Genomic DNA, 22700 nt, shown 5'->3' with positions numbered 1-22700 from the left:
ATGCGTTTCATTTGCAGCGTCTGGGAGAGCACCTGTGAGTAGCAGGTGTTTAGTAAATGCTGGTGAATGGGATTTGTTGGACTCTCCTTAAGTCAGAAGCAGCGTGTGCTGCACAGCTACAACCAGACCAGTGTTTGTCCCTGCACTTGGTGGCAGCTTTGAGCTAAGGCATAGAGGTACGATCTTGGGACAAGAAATAGAAAGCATCCTTTAAAAAACCTTGGGATTGTTCATTGAATTGCTTCACTGGAATGCAAAGCCATCTCTGTTGGCAGGAGATCTCAACTGTGCTAATAAAAATTGTAAATGCCTCTGTTGCTGTTTGTCACAGATAAACACATGCAAGTTTCAGGTGATTTAAAATTATTGTTCCTTGAGTTCTTTTCTGCCAATAAACACAAAGGCGAGGAAATGCCATAACTTATTTAAGGTGTGTGCATTTGAAGGGCTTGGTTTTTGTGTATTGTATTTGAAAGTGTTTAGTTTTATTCTTCTTAACTTGCTATAGCTTTTACCCAGACCACTAAATACTTATGGATGGAAACTTGGGTTATAAGCTCAGGAATGTGGTGTTTGAGTGGGTCAGTATTGGAGGGAGAGGGTTACACATGGCACATGTCGGTGCAGTCTTATATGTGTTGCTGGCTGCTCATGCGCACACCCACCGTAGATTCCTCCTGGAAGTTGTATTAAGGGTGTGGACGATATGATGAGCAAATAATTGGAAGGCAAGTGTTTATTAAAGCCAGGCCACTCACTGCTTAGAGGGTGTAAAATCAAAGTCCCACATAAAAACATGCCTTTGCATTCGGGATCTGAAAGTACAACAACATCATTAAAATAATAATAATAATAATAGCACCATTTAAGGTTGTCCTGGAACAGTAGTCACATGAATCACAAAGTCATCATGGTTTACATTTTGTATCTGCATTTCATCCAGCCATTGCTCTTTAATAGCTGTCACCAGAGAAGATGTAAAAAAGAAGGGAACATATGGTTGCAATGGTTCGAAACAATAATAAAGGACAGAGGCGTGCTAATTGTAATTCTCAGGAAGCTTACGATTCGAAAGCTGTCTAATTTAATCAAGTCTTGTTACAGTGGGATGATTCGGCTGTAAGAACTTGTAAAACTGTAATAAACACTGGAGTCAGTGTGCTCTCCTTCATTCCTGGGGGCAGTGGCTTCCATGCTGTCAGCCCCGGGAAAGCTGCAGGATGCTGCAGAGTGTTTGTCAATGCCTGCGTCATTTTCATAAGAAAGTATTGATTACAGCGTGGAAAACATTTAGCTTAACAGCAATCGATGAATAACAGACAAAATGACATTTGAAGTTTTGAAGTCTTTAAAATATGAACTAAGTACACAATGTGGGGAGTTAAATTATTAGTAAAGGAGGCCTGACCCAGGGCTGTTACAGATTCTAGAGGGCCAATTTCCTCCTCCTCTTCTCAGTCAACAGAGATGCTGTGAGTAGGGTCTTAATTATTGGCTGTGGGAGAAAGTGAAAACTCACTTAGCACAAAGTAAATATAAAACTTTGGTAGATGGAGACAGGATTTTTCTGTTACAACCTATAATCTACACACTGAAGGGTGTTACTCTACACTCTGAGTTGTTTGATTTTAATGACTGGTTAGACTCAACATTTTATTCCAGCACCTGAGAATATCTGATAGAAAAACATTTAATGATGTCATTTCCTGTCACCACTAAATCGGAGAGGCTCCTGGAGTATTAAAGAAAAACAAATTGTTTGTCTGTATGACTAAATAGTCATTTATCTATACAGATGTTATGACCAATATTCAGAACCATCTAATGTTGAGACTGGTTTGACATGAAGTAGGCCCATGGTAAATTGTTGCTGAGTTACGGTAACTGGAATAATCTCTAACACTAAACAACACTGGCAGCCAGTGACCAGATTCTGTCTATTCTTAGTTGACAATAAGAATAGACATTGGCTGATGGCACAGCCCTGAAAGGTGAAATGTATTTCTACATATGACACAAAGACGGTGCCTTTGCACAGAGATGTAATCACACAGGGGTAGATTAGAAGATCTGCTCCCAGCACACTGACAAGCACAGATATCACATGATTTACAGAACGGCTGCCTGCGGTCATCCTTTCTGGAAAATGCAAACTGAACTTTTTGGTCATTGACAGTGGCTATAATCTCATTATGTTTGGGGGAAGGGGTATCAAATCATATTTGTTTCTCAATACTAATAAGACAGTCTCCCAACCCCATGGCTTCTGGGGAGTTTATAAATTGGGGGGGAAATAAATACCACCTCCTGAAAAATAAATGATTAAGGTTGATTCTGTTTCATGAGAAGTCAACTGGTAATCCAGATGAAAGGTTCCCGAACTATGGCTGAGCTCCCCGCTTCCCTGCATGTCTTTGTAAATAGTTTTATTGCAATGTGTCCACACCTGGTTTTAATGTATTGCCTATGCTGACTTTCATTCGAGAAGGGCAGAGCTCAGTAGGTGGAGCAGAGACTGTATGGCCCTTAATGCTGGAGATAGTTACCAGGTGGTCTCATACAGAGAAGTTGCCACCCCTGCTCCAGACAGTCATGCGTTGCCAGCTCATTGTTCGATATGTGATCATTACAATATTCTTAGTGACAAAGACCATCTCTTTTCTGAAGACTATCTATTAAATCTTTTATACCCCACAATTTCTAATAGGTCATGGAAAGGGCGAGGCTTAGTGACAGCTGGTTCACTAGACCAGGAGAGAAACTCCTTCATACTGGTAAGGGAGGCAGTCAGGCTCTGTGATCCTGGAAGCAGGCGCCTGAGCGCAGACTCTGGCTCTGCTATTTGTGTCCAATGGCTGTAGCTCTATAATCCTAAACAGATTGCTTTGGAAATAGTGCCAGCTGTCTAGTGTTGTTGGGGAGATTCAGTGAATACGACATAAAAAGTGCTTACAACAGTCAGAATGCATCATCAACATCACTCTCGTTTTTGTTATAGGAATATTTTTATTTTATTTCTCCTTTCTATGTTATTTTCATCCACTTGATTTGTTCTAGATTCGCTTTTGTAACTTCTTCTTGACGATGCAGGTGCTCTGTAAGTGTATGTGCATGTTTCTTTGTCCTATATGTCATAGAGGCTGCAGCCATTCCCATGGCTCAGATGCCGCAATCCTGTTGAGTAGATGGACCTTTTTACATAAAAGGTAAAATAAAATAAAGCCTCAGACTCCCTGTGTTATTGTAGTTGTGATTTTATTTATTCAGTAACTGCTTATAAGTAATGTCCAGTGTACTGAACCCTTTGCAATTTTTGGACGATGTGCAGTTCCCCCTGGTCTCAGAGGTGAGGGCTGCTGTTCTGGCGTTTGCATGTGATGACTCAGTGTGCCTATGTAATGGCACACATTTTGCTTGACCATAGTAACAAATGGCAGTTAAATCTCCATTGTACATGTTGAACCCCATTCATTGGTCAAAAATTCTGGGAGTTCTAGCCTGTACAAAAACATACACATGTGGAGCAATGCATCAATATTATGTACCTGCAAAATTGAAGGGATGACATTTCATAACATTCCAGGCTGGGTAAACCACTTAGCCTTTAACACTGTTGCTTTCTGAAGAAGGAGGCATATTTTCTAGGAGGACTTTTAAATACACTAAAGTAATAATGATTAGAAAGGTTTATGATGTTGCCAATTGCTTTTCTATCTTCATTAGGGGTTTAATTTTGTGCTTCAACATAAGGATTTATATTGCAAAGGAAAGTAATTTATAGATGTACATAGAAGTTTTACATATAAATCCTACTGGTCCAATAGCAAGATTCCACCAAGCTCTTGAAAATCTGCTCTTCTCTCAACTCCCTGGGAAAGGAGACTTCAAAGAGGAGGTTTCCTCTCACAGCCACAAAGATGGAGGGTGGACTGGGTCACCCTGGGCAGAGAGCACCTTTCAGGACCTCAGTTGTACCTCATGATCTAAAGTACCTTTCCATGTGCAAAGACTTCCGTTTCCCTTTGATTCTGAGACCTGTAGGAAGGGAAAGATATTGATGTGTCCCTGAGGAAGCCTAGCTGGACAGTGTGCCTGTGTTCATTCAGGTCGGACTAAGCCATTCAGGAGAGACCACCTTCAAATAAGAGAAAGCGAAACATTCAGGCAGGAGTGGGAACTGGGGAGAAGCCCGGAGGTTACAAAAAGGGCACCTGAGGACACGATTTCTGATGTTCACATTTTTATTTATTTATTTATTTATTTATTTATTTGTTTGTTTGTTTGTTTATTTATTTTCTTTTAGAGAGAGACACAGAGAGAGAGAAGCTGCCTCTCATACACATCCCAACTGGGGACCTAACTCGCAACCTGGGCATGTGCCCTGACCGGAAATTGAACCCAAGACCTTTTGGTGTATGGGAGGACGTCCCAACCAACGGAGCCACTCCCGCCAGGGCTGATGCTCACATTTTTAAATTGCACACAAGAGAGCTGTAGTTTTGACCTAGGAATTTCTACTGCGCGCTTTTCTATATGCAGCCATATGTCAGACAGACTTTTGATTAGAGGTAATTATAGTCTACATTGGCCTATTTTTTCATGACTATTATTTGTAGCATGTAGGACCATGTTTTCTATTTGCTTCTTCTTGTGACTATTGCTACTAAGAAACTGAGATTACCTGTTGTAATCCTACCTATTTATGTGACTAGCCATGGGTAAAGTGCATCTTGAAAGAAGTGTAGATTGTCTTCTACGAATATACATTTTCCCTACTGCAGACTAACTGTGCTCTCTCAGCTCACGTATAGATCTTTAATGATTTCCCCATGAAAATTATATTTCTGGGTAACCTTATATCCCTAAAATAATATAAACTCTAATTATTCAATATGTATTTCAATTTCTTCTAACTTTGGTAATTGTATGAAATGAAATACTAAAGCATTGAACCCAAACTTGAGATTAGTTCCACATTGGTCTTTTAAATATTATAGCTGACCTTTTAATAGAATGATAGAATGTAAAGGTTTGCATTTGCTAACAAGGGTAAGGCAAATTGCTAAATATCACATTGTTTTAAAATTTCAGATTTCTAACATGGTCTCATATTGCAATATGATGGAGGCTGGCTATGTCAAAACTATTCCAGAAGTTCTCAGGGCCTTGTTTAAAAAAACTATTTGGAGAGACTTTTCAACAATTAAATTGTAGGACAAAGGCATTCTAATGTATTTCTCAAATGAGTAAGAAGTATTTATGAGAAATTAATATTAATTGCTCGGGTCCTGGAAGCCATTGCTCTGGCAGAGTAAAAAAGAAAGCTCCAGTAGTACCTAGTGCAGCCTGTTGTTGACATTATAATTATTCTCCTATTTTACAGGAGTGAATAATTATCATAGCAAATGTTCTAGTTTTCCATGTACGTAATTACACCCATTCACTGAAGAAGGGCAAGACTATAAAGATCCAATCACAGTAAAAAAGGATTCTTCTTCTGAAGAGGTGTTTCCTCCTACGGTTCTGTAAAATGTGGTAGAGTGAACAAAAAGAATAGTAAAATATGCTATCCTAAAAAAAATGGAATTATAAATGCTTTTTAAGGAAGCCACTGCATTTTTGTCTTAATAGTTAAGGAATTAGAGTGACTAGTCTGATAAGAGGACATTTTTGTCTTAATAGTTAAGGAATTAGAGTGACTAGTCTGATAAGAGATTTGAATATGAAGTTTAGAATTACCACCTCTGGGCTATTGGGAGAGCATGAATGAGACCAACAGCAATGGTAGAAAAAGACAATGACAATCAGGACGAAATGTATCTGTGGGGTTTTAAATCAAGGGAAATCTCATTGCATTATCCTCAGTGATTGAAGACTGAAAGTTGTAACTGATACAAACTTTGTAAACCTAGAGCTGGCTGTCAATTATGAAAAAGGATATAGTGGGAGGTCACTCACCAAGCAGTACTGAACATTGTGGAGTGCTCAGCAATATGCTAGTATTCTATGGGATTTTATTGCAAAGCACAAGTCCCTGCCTAAAGAAAAGCATGCTCTCTGAAGAGAAAGGATAATAATTACATATAAAATGTTTAGCAAAAGATATATCATAATTTTTCAAAAACTAAGTTGAATATTAGGAGCACCAATGTATGTGGAGAAGGCAAAGCAAGTGCTAATCTTCATAGTAAATATAGCTGAAGTTCAAGATTAGAGCCTAGGAGAGAATAAAATATTTTTTAATCCTCTATAGCAGTGGTTCTCAACCTTTCTAATTCTGTGACCCTTTAATACAGTCCCTCATGTTGTGGTGACCCCCAACCATAAAATTATTTTCGTTGCTACTTCATAACTGTAATTTTGCTACTGTTAATGAATCATAATGTAAATATCTGTATTTTCCGATGGTCTTAGGCTCTACAGCAGTGGTTCTCAACCTGTGGGTTGAGAACCACTAGCAGGGTAGCAGTGTAAGGAGCAAGGAGATGAAATATAGCGACTCAGAATTTGAAAGGGAAACTAAATCTGCTGGAGAAGTCCACTCATTCTCTAATGCCAGGGTTCTTAATCCAGCATCTAGAAGGGTTCAGGAATCTGAAGAAGGCACTGTGCGTAAATGATTAAAGAGTCCAGAGACGAAACATAATTTTGGAAGGCATTATGGGGAGCCAGAGAAGACTTAGCTTAAAGGAACTAAGTTCTCCCTTGTCTCAGGACCCCTTGTTTTTTTATTAACACCAATAGTCCTAAGGCAAGGTAGATATACACTTCAAAGGCCAGGGTTTAGTATACAGAATCCATTGTCAGATTGAAAGAATTGCCTATGGCTGTTCAGGTGTTTGGCCAGAGGAGGCAATAACATGTAGATTGAGATGCCCTTAGCTGTCTGGCATCAAGCAATCATTTTTGCATTCCTTTCAAGTCTGGGGAAATGCCCTCAGCCACTTCCAGATGATTCAGCCCTGCTGACATGCTGGAATTGGCTTCCTGCAATTGTCCTCATAGGGTTAAGAAAGAAAAGAAACAGAGTGTGGGGGTGAAATGGGAAGTAAGTGAATGCAGTTCACTCTAAAGTACATACTATTAGATTGGTTCAGGGCAGAGAACTGGAAGAAAAAATCCTTAAGAAGACAAAAACCCTCTCTCTTCCTTATATGAAATGTACTGTATCCACAGAACAGAAAAGAGTATTCAAGACTTCAGTCAAGTAGGAAGGCACTTAATAAAATTGACTTCTGATAGGTACTGTTCATTGTGATCAATTAACATGACAACAGAGAGAGAGCTCTGTGACCTGGAGAGAGTCATTGACTTCTTATAAAAGGACCTAATGGTGGGTAATTGAAGCTGTGTTCTAAGTAAAGTGGACAATTGAGCATTTTGACCAAATAACTCAAGCAAATGATTGGGATAAGGGAAAGAGTGTGCGGAATTAGGCAGTTGATAGACTATGGATACCAGGCTTACTACTCACTTGGTTCCTTATTACTCAATGTTTTACTTTCCTTGGTCAGCCCTCTCCCCTGCAAATCGTCAAATGTTCAGATTTGGGAGGAAATGCCTCTCTGAGAAGCTTGTCAAAGTCAGAAAGTCAGTGAGCCAGAAGAAAGGCCTTTTCCAACTCAAGGAACCATTGCTAATGAATGACAGTAATAAAAAAGAAACAGTCGCTGCTGTCCCTGTTCCCGTAGTCTTTCACTTCTGGAGTCCACCCTAAGGAAGAATTATTTTGCTCCAACATCATTTAGATTCTGTCATTCCCCTCAAGATCTACAGAGACCTGCAATTGTTTGAGAACCAAATTAAAATTGATGCCTCTAGGGTCTGTGTTTCAAGACCTCTCTTCCTAGTTGTATAATGCCCAATGTTATCATTTTAACATCGCTGTGCCTGTTTTACACTAGCCAAGGAAAATGCCTTTAGCCTTTGAAATCTACAGCTTCACCCACTTAATTACCAATGGAGGGGTGTCTGTCACCTATGTAGTCACCAAATAGAAATCCATACTATGACTAGCCCTATCTTATAAGCATTATACTTCGTCTCATTATACTCTTCTTATCATTAGTAAGTATATGTTTCTTGAAGTTGCAGGGAGGAAAATTTCTCCTTTACCCTCTTTGGGTCACTGGGCCTAAGCATTAAACTGATGTAAGACAGATTAATAGGAGAAAGGCATACATATTTTATTGAATTTTTACATGTACATAGGAGCCTTCACAAGAGAATGAAGACCCGAAGAAGTGACCAGAGCAGAAAGCTTTTATACCTTATAGACAAGGGTAGCAGGTGGAAAAGAAGTAACTAGGAAGATAAAGGTTAGTTAATAAGGGTTGTTTGTATTGATTTATCAGCCTCAAATTCTCTGTTTCTGGTGATGAGAATATCTTCCTTCCTCCTGGGTATAGGGAGGGCATCTTTCACCTGAGGGTTTTATGACCTGTTTCAAGGAAAAAGGATGAAGGGTGGGGGAGGCCCAAGTGACCTTCTTCCCTCTGCTGTTTTTTTCAAACTCCTTCAGTTTAAGATATTCAGTATGCCAAGGTACCCTATTTTTGGAAACATGTTACCTCATCACTGTGATTATGGCTAATTTCATGGATGCATAAAATGTGAGAGTTGATGTGGACCTTAGCATTTTAGAAAGATGATCAAAGAGGGTAATTGTATTTCCCAAAGCTGCATAGCAAGCTAATCGGAGAACCAAAATGATAAAGTTAGTGAAGAAATGGAATGAGAATGGTACTAGCAATTGGACCTTGGTTCAGCAATCTCAGTGTTTGAGTTCTAGCTAAGAAAGAATTCAGAGTCAAGACTCAAATACATGCAAAAGTTTATTTGGAAAGTCACAGAGGCAGAAGAAGTGAAGCCAGTGAGCCAGCTGGGCTTTTTGGGCCCAGAAAACAAGTCTCAGAGAAAAAAGAACGCCCGGGGGAGCTTAGGAAAAAGAAAGCAAAGACACACACCTTGAGGGAAGGAAAGGCACGGTCTTGCCCCAGAGAGAGAGCCATGTTGGGTCCTCTGTCCTAAGGGCTTTTAAGGTTGGAGATTTTAGGAGAGGTCCCAGGGGAGTTTCTTAGCCTAGAGCTGAAACACAGCTGATGTCTTGATTTTAACTCTGGTTTGACCAAAACTCTGTCTCCGTGGTCAGCATACCTGAGGCTTTGTTCCTAAGATTATTTGATTCGGGTCAGAACCTCATTGTCCTGAGGGCTTAAAGCTTAATGGAGTGGTCATGCAAAGGCTTATGTGGAAGTAGTACAGGGCCATTCTCTGGCCCCCTTGTTCCTCCTCTAAGGGGGTCTACAGCATGACTATCCATCTGTGAGGGGAGGAAAGGTCAGGGGAGAGTCAGAACTGCATGGCCAGTGATCTGAAAGGTCTGGGGGTCTAAACCACATGACCAGCGATATGATGGGGGGACAGGGACTCACCCTGGGGACGAGATCCTACCCTACAGTTGTCCACTGCTAGGCACCCAGGGCTTTCTTCCCTGGTGGTCTGCCACATCTGGCCCATTGTCCTTGCTCTGCTCACGCCTGTCTAATTGCCGTCCACAGTAATAACCCAGGTTACCAGCCTCACACTTTCTCCACCATCCGGATCACGATGGTACAAATCAAGACACTTAAAGCGATGAAAAATGTGGGAGTGGATCAATATGTAACTTTCTGTCCTATGTTTTCCCCAGCTGTATAATGAAAATAAAATAAAAACTGCATTACTTTATATTGTGAATGCAATATTACTATTTTCTTCTTCACTTTTAGCCTGAGTTGAAAATAATAAAGATCACTAGCTATAAGCAAAAGACAACTTAATTTTTTCTCTTTGTAGCATACTATATTTGTTATAATTTGTTCCAACATACCTTTATAATCCATTTCTATCTTGACATGCCCAGTCTTCATTTTATCATGTTTTTCTGTACAACCCAGCCTGGAAATACTCCTCCCATAAAGTTCATATATGTATCCTTTGGCTGAGCAATAAACATATCCCTCATTTTTGCCTAGGAAAATGAAATCGTATGGAGTGATTTCACCTGTGGCACTTCTCTTTTAGGGTCCAGTATAGCAATTGAGGATGGTTTTAAGATCTTCCCAAGTGCCCATCTGTCTTCTTTACCCTTGAAATTTCTTTCTCCCTCCCCTACCCCGTCCTTTATTCCACTCACTCCCCTCCCTCCTCTCACTTTATTTTTGTAAACCACGCTCAATATTTTTTTTTCTCTTTTTTTGTTAGAGTAACAGCTTTGTCTGCCTTGGGCGATGTTATCAGCACTGCGGATGTACATTGGGCAGCTTGTATCCTAGCATCTCAGAATCTGATTCTGATTCTTCTGTTACAGCCAGCAGTGCGGGCTTTAAAAATCAATTCTTAAGTTCCTTATCTCTTTCTCTGCTTCTAAGATGACTGAGCCTTTCATAAGTAATGGCAATATTGAATTCAGGGTGCCTTAGAGGAAAAATATATTGCCATTTGTGTAAAAAGCAAAAATGAGGCTGCAATTAGGTGCAATAACTAATGCTTAATTTAGACCCATTTTACACTGACTTGATACAAATTGGTTAATATAGAGTTTTTCCATTAAAATACTTTTCATGAGAATATAAGAGTTTAATTGTGTTGCTGGTGTGTGTTTATGGACTTCTGAAGAAAAGAAATCACTTCTCAATTTTAGATTTTCAGTAGGAAGCAAGAGAATGAGGATGGTTGTTCTGGGTCCCTGTCTAACCTTAACATGTTTCAGTATACATTGGATATTGGTGGGTAGACACATAGTGATATGTGTGACTGTCTAGACACAAATTAGCAAATCTAAGCTGATCTTGAAGTTCTGAATTGATTATTGAGTCTTAATGCCATGCTTTATATTTATATCATTGAATCTAATATACTTATCTTTCCTAATGGTATATTTAACTTGAAATGCCCTTGCCTAGTATGTAGCTTGTTTGCCAGATTCCACATTTCTTTAATGAGTTCATATGTTTTTTCATCAACACCCAGGAATATCATTTAATCTCTATGACCTTCTATAATAACCTCTGTTCTTTTCTCACTATCTTTTTAGATTATTTTATTATCTAAGAGTGTTAACATTTTCCCCATGATTCTTTTATTTTTAAATATATTTTATTGATTTTTTACAGAGAGGAAGGGAGAGGGAGAGTTAGAAACATCGATGAGAGAGAAACATCGATCAGCTGCCTCCTGCATACTCCCTATTGGGTATGTGCCTGCAACCAAGGTACATGCCCTTGACCAGAATTGAACCTGGGACCCTTGAGTCTGCAGGCCAATGCTCTATCCACTGAGCCAAACCAGTTAGGTTCCCCATGATTCTTTAATGATTAAATACTGTTCACTTGCCCTAACCGGTTTGGCTCAGTGGATAGAGCGTCGGCCTGCGGACTCAAGGGTCCCAGGTTCGATTCCGGTCAAGGGCATGTACCTTGGTTGCGGGCACATCCCCAGGAGGGGGTGTGCAGGAGGCAGCTGATCGATGTTTCTCTCTCATTGATGTGTCTAACTCTCTATCCCTCTCCCCTCCTCTCTGTAAAAAAAAAATCAATAAATACTGTTCACTAAGAATATTATAACTTGAGCATGTTTTAGGAAATCTTTTGATATAGCAGGAACATATATCTCTCTATGTATTATCATGTATCCTTCAGGCATTGAGTTAGCACAGAGACCCCGAGATGTCACTCACAGTGCAGGACTCACCTGGGGCATTTGGAGTATGTGGGGCACCTCGCTTGTTATGGTGGTGGCACTAAAATTTTCACAGTAAGAACATTCCCCCCATTTTTCCAAATGCTTTGGATCTTCTCTAACTAACTGTGCCAGTATTATCACCCACGGATGTGACCAGAATCACCAAATACCTAGTATACTGAGCCCTGGGATAGAGGTATTTTTATATTTGAAATTATGTTAATATCATAATGTTAACCCTGAAGTTTTAGCACACCACAGACCAAGCCATCTGCTTAAAACCATACTAGATGGTGGTATTAAAAATAATGTCACTTCTTGAAGTCTAAACATAGAGTTTTATATATTTTAGGGAATATATGTGATTACATTAGTCTCTTATTTCTTACAATCATCAGAGAGATGCAAATGAAAATGACAATGAGGTGTCACCTCATACCTGTCAGAAGGGCTATCATCAATAAATCAACAAACAAATGCTGGCAAGGATGTGGAGAAAAGGGAACCCTAGTGCACTGCTGGTGGGAATGCAGATTGTTGTAGCCATTGTAGAAAACAGTATGGAATTTCCTCAAAAAAATTAAAGTGTAACTCCCATTTGACCCAGTGATCCCACTTCTAGGAATATATCCTAAGAAACCTGAAACACCAATCAGAAAGAATATATGCACCCCTATGTTCATTGCAGCGTCATTTACAATAGCTAAGATCTGGAAACAGCCCAAGTGCCCATCAGTAGATGAATGGATAGAAAATCTGGGGTACATTTACATAATGGAATACTATGCAGGTATAAACAAGAATGATCTCTTATCCTTTGAGACAGCATGGAGGGACCTGGGAAGTATTATGCTAAGCGAAATAAGCCAGTCAGAAATTCCTTTCTTATATGTGGAATCTAATGAACAAAATAAACATATGAACAAAATAAGTCCAGAGACATAGAAGCATGGAACAGGAACAGACTCTTGAATCTCAGATGGAAGGCAGGGGTGAGCAGGTGGGGGTGGGAAGAGATTAACTAAAGAACTTATATGTACATATGCATAACCCACGGGCACAGACAATAGTGTAGTGGAGGCCTGGGGGGTGTGGAGGGGCATGTTGGAGGGGATAAATGGGGAACAAAGGGGACACTTGTAATACTTTCAACAATAAAGATACATTTATCTATATAATTTAAAATGTATTTCTCCTCAGTATTAAAGTTTGATCTACTTAAAAAACACATTTTGAGCTTTTTAAAAGAAATATTTATCTACAGTATTTATTTAACACTAGAAGCCCAGCATGCGAAACCACACAGCCCCACCCAACTGCGTCCGCCCCGCCCACCTTCCCGCCAGCCACCAGGCACCCGGGACCCAGGCTGCTTCTCTCTGGCCATCCCTCCATCCACCCAGTTCCCCGTGGTACCCTGTCCGGTCGTTGGTTGTTACAGCATTACGGTGTTATAGCCACAGGCCTTTTATAATATAGACTAGAGGCCCGGTGCACAAAATTCATGCACGGGAGGGGGGGATTGTCCCTCAGCCCAGCCTGAACCCTCTCCAATCTGGGACCCCTTGAGGGATGTCCGACTGCCCGTTTAGGCCTGATCCCACCAGGGCGGGACATCCCTCTCACAATCCAGGACTGCTGGCTCCCAACTGCTGCCTGCCTGCCTGCCTGCCTGCCTGATTTCCCCTAACCACTTCTGCCTGCCAGCCTGATCACCCCCTAACCACTCCCCTGCCAGCCTGATCGACACCTAACTGCCCTCCCCTGCCAGCCTGGTCACCCCTAACTGACCTCACTTGCCAGCCAAGTCCCCCAACTGCCCTCCCCTGCAGGCCTGGTCACCCCCAACTGCCCTCCCCTGCAGGCCTGGTTGCCCCCAACTGCCCTCCTCTGCCAGCCCAGTCACCCCTAACTGTCCTCCCCTGCAAGCTGGGTTGCCCCTAACTGCCCCCCCTCCTGGCCCGGTCACCCCTAACTGACCTCCCTTGCCAGCCTGGTTGCCTCTAACTGCCCTCTCCTGACGGCCTGGACACTCCCAACTGCCCTCCCCTGTAAGCCTGGTTGCCCCCAACTGCCCTCCTCTGCCGGCCCAATCACTCCTAACTGTCCTCCCCTGCAAGCCAGGTTGCCCCCAACTGTCCTCCCTCCTGGACCAGTTACCCCTAACTGACCACCCTTTCTAGCCTGGTTGCCTATAACTGCCCTCTCCTGACAGCCTGGTCCCCCCCAACTGCCCTCCCCTGCAGGCATGGTTGCCCCTAACTGCCCTCCCCTGCAGGCCCGGTTGCCCCCAGCTGCCCTCCCTTGCAGGCCTGGTCCCTCCCAACTGCCCTCCCCTGCTGGCCTGATCTCCCACAACTGCCCTCCCCTGCTGGCCATCTTGTGGTGGCCATCTTGTGTCCACATGGGGGTGGCCATCTTTGACCACATAGGGGCGGCCATCTTGTGTGTTGGAGTGATGAACAATTTGCATATTACCTCTTTATTATATAGGATGGACTGATCATTAAAGACTAAAATCTGTATGAATTGATCAGAAGTAGCTAAACTATATTAGACAATATCAGCTATATAATCCCAGTTAGCCAAACCTTATTCTTATATGGGACTTTCAAGTTGTTATAGTGCTTACTTTGCATTATTTCAGTCATTCATCATGGTGATACTATGGAATTGTTTTGGTCACTTTTACTCTCCCTGATTTATAGAGGAAACTAGCTTAAACAGTTAAGTTTTAGGTTAGGGGGCTTGTCCAAAACTCCTTAATTATCAAACAGTGGACTCTAAACCAGAAGCTGGTACCATTCACCATTCTCTATTTAAATATTTTCCCATGCTGCTATTTAGCTTCTTCATTCAGTTCTTTCTCTACACTGTAGTCAGATGATCTTTGCAAAGTCTTCATCAGGCCCTATCACTCACTTGATTAAACCTTGGTCATGAGTTACTATTTTACTCAGCATACAATGCCACATCCTTGATATGGCCTTCCTGGTGCGCCATGGCCTTGCTCTTGCTCTCACACCTTTGTCATATGCTGCCCCCATCCTCTTGCTCCCAAAGATCTGGGCACAGTGGTCTCTTTGTTCTTCCATATGTGACTAAAGACCTCCCACTTGCTGTTCCCCCTGCCTAGAGTGCTGGGCCCTCCTCCTCACCTGGTAACTCCCGTCATCACAGAGGCCTCGGTTTCAATGTGAATTCCCTGGAGAAGCCTTCCCCTAACACAGAACCAGTTCCTCTTGGCGTCTTCTTTCGGCAAACCCGAGTTCTCTATTAGTTTTTACTGATATGTTTATCTTTGTGACAGTCTGTTTAGCACCGGCCCTCTCTGCTTGTGTGAAGGTCTCCTGCGGTCAGAAACCATGTCTATTTGGCTCATTGCTGGTCTCCTGCTCTGATCCAGTGTCTGGCACATAGTAGCTGCTCAGTAAACAGGTGTGGTCTAAGCAAATGAATAAGTCCATGTGGGTGTGTCCATAGCTCCGTTGCTAAGTGGAGCTTTCAATTAAATTAGAAAATAATGTCAAACTTGTAGATTTTTCTGTATCTCCTGGGAATATAAAGATGGCTTTTTGATACTTGAAACAATTTAAGCAAGTATTAGAAAATTGTCAGGAAAGGAGTTTAGACAAAATAGCATGGATTACCAAGGGAGATTATGGAGTCACCTTCCCTGGAGGTTTAAACAGAAGATAGTAATGAAATTGGAGGAAGTTTGAGGTCTATATGAAGTCTATGAAATACAGACAAGTTCTTCTGCGGTGACAAAGACTTGACCTTTGGAATTCTACCCTTGTTTCAGATTTCTTTTTTTCCATCATGAGGTAGTCAGCTCTGCTATCACGTGACAGATGCATTCCTAAAGATCCCTGCACAGGGCTTGTGGGGAAATGACGTTTTGTCAGTGGCGCATTAAAAAAAAAAATCTAATTAAAAGGGCAGCTAATTTTGCATGTGTTAATTGACTAAGAAATACAGAAGTGATTTACTAAATATGGCATTTCACCCCAAAAAAGCATGCAGTGTGCTCGTGGGAGCGCACCATGGCAGCCTGAGCCACTGTGAAGCGGCAGGAGGAAGGCTGGTGCTGAGGGAAGCTGTACCTCCATCTGCGGATGACAGCGGCTCACCACATGTGGGAGGACTGAGGGGCCTGTCGGTCTCTGAGATGTGGTGATTTGTGTATTTATTTCTGTGTTAGGTTGTGTGGGATGCAGTTTTCTGTGTTGACTCATCTTTCTCATGAATAACATTGGGCAAAAGCAAATGTGAGATTTGTGTGATGCTCAAATTTTCCCAGTATATCAACTGCATTGGAATAAATGTGCACCTTTAAAATAAGTGTTAGAACTGACCATAGTAGAGGGGGGAAATGGGGATGTGGGGCCTGAAAAATGTGGTTCTAGCCTTAGAGCTGTCATTTCTAACCTCAGCATTCTCCTTCTCTCTCTTGATCCTAGTTTTAAAAATCTTTCAATGCAGTTGAGAACAACTGATTTTGCCATGTTGTTCCGAGGACTGGATACAGCAGTGAAGATGAGAACATTTTACAAAATGTAATATGCTCTCCAAATTCAAGATTTTTCTTATAGAACTAGGTCAGAGTTAGAGACAGAAGCTGGAGAAGAACACAGAATGGAGTCAGCTTTTGGTGAGGAAACTAGGCAAACCTTCCTTTTGAGTGGAAGTAAATGAAGTCCTTGTCACTGCAGGGGAGGAGGAGGGTGTGGCTCGTAGACCCTCCTGTGGTCTCCTATTAATTTTATCTTCTTAGACTCAGCCCGAGGCCTGCGTTTGTGATCCTGGGGTAGCGATTTAGGTGTCAGGTTAAGAAAAGCCAAGGAGGAGAAACAGAAGACATGATCTTGCTCAATGAAACAAGGAGAAATACAAATGTGAGGCCCAACCAGTTTTGAAAACTACTCTTGCAGCTCTCTTAAGATGGCTTCTCAAAGCCAGCCCAGCCCAGCGGGTCAATGGAAAGAGTGATGTTGCCACAGATAGTGTAACCCAGGTTTCTGTGACAATGTCTTTTCTTACTGCTCTTCAGTACCTAGTGGCACCAAATCAATAATACCCAACCGTTCTCCATCTCTCCCTTCCCTTCATGCTCCCTGCTGTAAAAGATGCAGAGTAAACCTGTGAGAGAAAGCCAGCATTGCTTTGAAGATAAGTTAGTTCATAGCCAGGAAAAGCGAATACAGAAATAAATAAATAAGTAAATTCTGGCCAATCCATTTACTCTCTTGTTCCTGTTAGCCATGTTTTATAATTTAGGTAAGAATGTTTTTCCAGATTTGGAAAGTAGATGTGGCTTATTGTCAAGCTTTGCTGGCTTAACTGAAACATACTCCTTTTGAAGAAAATATATTTTAATAAACAACTTTTGCCTCCATTAGTCTTAGAATTTCCTAGAACTTTTTCTGTGTTACACAGGTATCATTAGAAAAGGCATTAACAAATTGAACAGAACGATTATCCATATGAAAACCTCCTCTTACAGAGCTTGGGGTTCTTCAATATAGTGGGGAGTGAATCTATGTAACATTCTTTACTTAAGAAGGAAGGAAACATGCTGTTTCTCTGCAAAACTTCACATTGTTCATAGGATATGCTTTTGAATAATTTAAGATACACCATTTTATTGCCTGTTTCTGGAATTAAAGCACAATCTTCCAAATTCTAGAATATAGGTGACATATTCATGTTCCTATTAGTCCAATATGTCTATACAGAGAGTAATGTTGATTGTGTGTAATAATTAAGTAAAGCATTTATATATTTTTTATTATGATTAAATATATGTAAAAATAAAATTTGCCACGTTAACTATTTCTACAGTGTTTTGACATTAATTAGTACCTATCTCTTCCATTACCATGTGTTTCTTCCTTTTGGAAGCTGCTGAAAATAATATAGATTTCATTTTGATTTTACTTTTTCCAATGGAAGCAACTGATTGTGGTAGTTAAAAATGGACCTTTGAAGAGTTAAGGACATAGAAATTACAACCCTGACTTAGCAAAAGGCCAGCTCCATAATCAATAAGCAAATATTTCCTGTGCTATTATGCATTGGGCACTATGCTAAATAAATATTATATATGCACAGTAGACATAGTCCTAACCTCAAGCAAGTGTTCGTCTAGTTGGAGAATTAAAATACATAATAATAGAAAAAATAAGTGAGGGCCAAGAGGTTGGTAAAGATAAGAGGTGCTGTTGAAACTCAGTGTTGGGAAAGAACAGTGAAGTGATAAGGGAAAAGTTCCAGAGGAGATGACTAAACATGAGCCGGGAAGGAACCCTGAGTTAGAATAGAGACAGTACTCAGAGGGCTTTATAAGCAGAAGGAAAAGCATGGTCCAAGGTGCAGAGGCGGGCTCTATTCTCAGAGTACCTTCATTTCCAGACTATGACCTAATGTTCTTCATGGTCCTCAGGGGAACCTTTTCCCACAAGTCAGAGCTGGAGAACATCCATCTTTGCTATTAATCCCTGTGAATATGCCCCATTCAATGGATCCTGTTTCATCCATGGTACAAAGTCATCATAGAGTGTAGTATATTTGGAGACTAAGGTCTCTGCTTCTCTTCTTTTCCTTTAAGAATTTAGGCCATTGAGTACTTTTTATCAAAGAATATACACTGAGTGGCTAGGTTATTATGATCTCTGAACGTATAATAATCTGGCCTCTCTCTCTCATATAAATATATATATATGTATATATATATACACACATGCACACACATATATACATATATATGCACATATATACACATATATACATATATATGCACATATATATACATATATATACATATATATACATACATATATATATGTATATGTGTGTGTGTGTGTATATATATATATATATATATATATATATATATACTAGAGGCCCAGTGCATGAATTCGTGCATGGGTGGGGTCCAGCCAGCCTGGCCAGGGGGAGGGGACATGGGTGGTTGGCCGGTCTGCCTGCTGGTCTAACTCCTGGTCAAGGGGACAATTTACATATTAGCCTTTTATCATATAGGATATACACTGAGTGGCCAGATTATTATGCGTTCAGAGATCATAATAATTTGGCCACTCAGTGTATATTGTATATGCAAAGTGCTTAATTTAATACCAACAGTAACTATAATAGCATGGCATACCAAAAAAAAAAAAAAAAAAAAGGCAGGAACAGCAACAAAACAAAAACAACATTAGCATGGTTCAGTTGGTAATGTCAGGAGGATCTAATCTTGTGTGCTTTTTACCAGTTCCAGGAATGAATTTTTGCTGAAAATCTATTCTGGATCATCCAATCCCTCTTTTAGTTTTTGATGCCCATTTGTGAGCTGAGCTGGTTTTCTGGGATTATAAATACAGTGGGTAGTTTAGCCTCATATCATCTGTGAAAACCTAATTGGACAAAATGAAAACATTCTTTAACCTGTTCTCATGAGCTCCATGGTGTAATCAACTTGAAATTCTTGTCAATTCTATAAACACAGTAATGTTCCCTTTAAAGCATAGACCAGAGAGTGAAGAGATGAAATAATTCTGGACAGGTATTAATGATCTCAGTCATTATCACTTGAATTATTATGCATTTGATGGCATTATTGGGTCATAGATCTTCATATCTGCACAGGAAGCCACCTGGTTCAGTGGAAATTATTTAAGCATTAGAGTCAAATCAGCCAGGATTGAAAACCTGTTATCCTCTGTTTTTTAATGACAAATTACTTAGATGTTTCTGATCCTTGGTTTCCTTGTCTATAATAAGATATTAATGATAGAACCTACTTTGTGGGGTTGTAACAAGGACGGAATTAATTAATGTATATATAGAATCCAAGTTAGCACTTAGTAACCGGCATCTATTACTAATTACTTTTTGTCATAATATTTAAGAAACACCTTCTTAAAAGTCATTTCCTTTGCGCCTTTTATAGCATGAGAAGCTGATACATGAATTGGAAGAGGAGAGACACTTACGTCTTCAGAGTGAGAAGAGGTTGCAGGAGGTAACACTGGAGTCTGAGCGCAGCCGGATTCAGATGCGTGGCCTGCAGCAGCAGTTCTCAAGGTATGGTTATAGCCTGAGCTTCTTGCTGCAGAGGGTGCATGCTTCCCTGCACCAGTAACACCTCTGCTTGTATTTCTCGTGTGTACACTTCTGTTGCGTCTGATTGGCTAATTTCCCTACAGTTTTGACCTTGTCTTCTGGCCAAGGTCAAATCCTATTGAATTGGACCTTCATTTGCACCTGAAACTTCACTTGCACCTCACATAGTCTTGGCTTTATTGAGCCTGTTTCTTCCCGATGACTTTTCAAAGGATCTTACAGTACATTGTGGTGGTTTTGTGGCCTATTGTCATGTTGTGTGAAAGGCCATCCAGGAGGATAAATTTCTCTGGTCATCATAATTCTATCTTAAGGTAGAGTGTGTGAATCTAATCATCCAGTAAGCTTTTACTCATGCCTTAGAGGGAACATTTAGGAGTATTTAAAAAATAAAAATCAATAAGCTCCTTCCCTTTAAAAAGATATAACTTGAATTTGAAAGGAGGATTTTGAAAAAGTAGCTCTGCTTAGATTTAATTCCAGCACAGTCAGAATCATTTAGTCTTTGGTTATAGTTAACATAGGGCTAGGTGAAGTTCAACTTGTTATTTAAAATCTATTCAGTTCCATGGATAAAACATGAACTCCTGCAGTTACAGTCCTAGGACCAGATATGGGCACTCTGTGAGGGACAGTGTACTTTCATTTCTATTTCACTTCACCATTTGCAAAAGCAAGAAAATAATTTTTAAAATTCTTCCAGGCAGAATCAAATTTGAGAAGTTGCCCTTAAATTTTCCTGAGCAAACTCTGTGGATCTTATCTTTAATTTACTACTGGTATTTGGATATGATCAGTCAGCAATTTTCCACTGGTGTGCCACAAGAATTTTTTTAAAACATGCAATACCTGGCTATATACTCAGGGGCACTAACCTCTTTTCCCTTAGATTGGCAAATAAGAAAATGACAACAGCCAACACAATAATAGCTATTTACTGTGAATGAATCAAAATTAATCTATTTTTTTCAAATAGGCAAAAAATATGTTTTAGTGTGCTACGGAATTTTAGTAATTAGTTTATGTGTGCCATGAGATGAAAAAGGTTGATAATCACTTTGAATAGTGAAGGGTAAGATAGCTTCTTCATTATGAGACTTTTATAATAATTCTTAATTTTCGGATGTGTTGCAAAGAGAGACCATAGTTGAGCTTTTAGGTAATTCCTCTCATTGTGGCTAATACCAGGTATGTGTGCAACACTGGTTTAGAGGAACGGGTAGGGAGGATGGATAACTCCTCTGTGTTCAGTCATAATTTAATACCCGGTTCAACTCTTCAAGCCCATGATAATACACAGGTGCTGTAGAAATGCACCGGTCAATATTTTAGCAAGTTCATGTCCCACTCCTCATAGGCTATTACTTATACAGCCTTGGGCTCCATTTTTTATTCCATTGATGGCGACCCTCACTTAATAACTCCCAACTTGAACTAATAGATCTCCGCTCCAAAGCGACTTCCAAACAAGCACTGCTTTGTAATACTTGCCATTTTAATGATAAAGGAAAGAAGGAGGCAGATCTCGCTACCCTTGTTCTGTCTAATTAAGACGCCTCTGTATTCCAGCTATTGATTTCCAGGGCATGAGGCACATGGCACAGTAAATTCTGTTTATATGATGCCAGGTCCTCTGCTATAAATCAAAAGGCAATACATACAGATTTGAGTTCCAATAGCCAAGTCTTCATCACAGGCTGAGAGAGAAGATAATTCTATGTAAATCAAACAGTGCTTAGTTTCACATACTGCCTTTGGGAAGATTTTTTGCCCCCCGCCCCCAATGTTTTCTTATATAAAGCTTAATTGAAACTGAAAAGTTCAAGTCTAATTACAGCCAAACAACTAATGTAAATGAGCAAAAGATGAGGGGGGGGGGGAGGGAGGGGAAGCATGTATAACAGATAAGATTATTATAGAATAATTTAATAATTTAACTGGACCCTCTAAACCATTTTCTGGTTACCTTACTCATTTTAAATTTTGATTTGTAAGATATTTCTCATTATGGTTATTTAAACAACCCTATTACTATAATTTAAGTCTTGTAAAGTTCTCGGTGTTACAGAACATGCCTATAGTGAATAACCCTCAGATTGTTCACCATCTATATGCTCACATAAATAATTTCTATAATCAAAATTATTGTATTGAATTAAAAACTTGTGCATTCCCAATTTTCTCCCAACGTTATGGGTTGGGGTTTATTTTATACATGCTGAGTTTATTTTATACATGATGATATCTGAATTTATCTTATACATGATGATATCTGAGATATGGACTTTGAGATTTTGACATTTTTAGTATTGCTCATCGAATGAAGTTACTTTGAAAAATAATGCTAATAGCTTAGCTTTTTCAGAGGATGTGAAGTGGCTTATGATGTAAAAGATTGTTGTACAATCAGGCTGATAAAATAAAAACAGAAAATAAAGACCATGAAAAAGGAATGTGGCAAGGGATCACTATTATACAGCCAACATGTTCTCTGAGAATGAGTATTTAATTTAGCTCTAAGATTCCTGGCAGAAAAGATTAAAAAGGAAAAGAAGAGGATTGTAATTCTTATTTTACAGACAAAGGCTACTACTCCTTAAAGAGTAATAGAATGCTCCACGCAGACCCCTTTATAGATGGCATTGAAAGGCATAATAGAGAATAATCCAAGATGGTGCAAATTAGGATTAATTCTTCGAAGTGGTACTACTTCTGCTATGCCACTTATATCTACAAAGTTAGGCAGCTTCTGAATTTCACATGATTTAGGAGTGCTGGGTTCATGCCTAAGTGATAACACAGGAAATAAGATGAACTCCAGGGCTCAAGGTTCCCAGGTCAAGCACTAT

General features: G+C 40.1%; 1 protein-coding gene across 1 annotated transcript in view; it reads left to right on the top strand.

Annotated features, from left to right (window-relative positions):
- NCKAP5 (NCK associated protein 5) overlaps positions 1 to 22700 on the top strand; it is a 908330-nt gene that overhangs the window by 491298 nt on the left and 394332 nt on the right. The window contains exon 5 of the mRNA XM_054722813.1: positions 19679 to 19812. Within this exon, the coding sequence (XP_054578788.1) occupies positions 19679 to 19812 (134 nt within the window). The remainder of the gene's footprint in view (positions 1 to 19678; positions 19813 to 22700) is intronic.

Source organism: Eptesicus fuscus, chromosome 11 (assembly GCF_027574615.1).
Source record: "Eptesicus fuscus isolate TK198812 chromosome 11, DD_ASM_mEF_20220401, whole genome shotgun sequence".
NCBI lineage: Eukaryota > Metazoa > Chordata > Mammalia > Chiroptera > Vespertilionidae > Eptesicus > Eptesicus fuscus.
The sequence above is the reverse complement of the archived record's forward strand: the minus strand, read 5'-3'. Positions and strand labels throughout refer to the sequence as shown.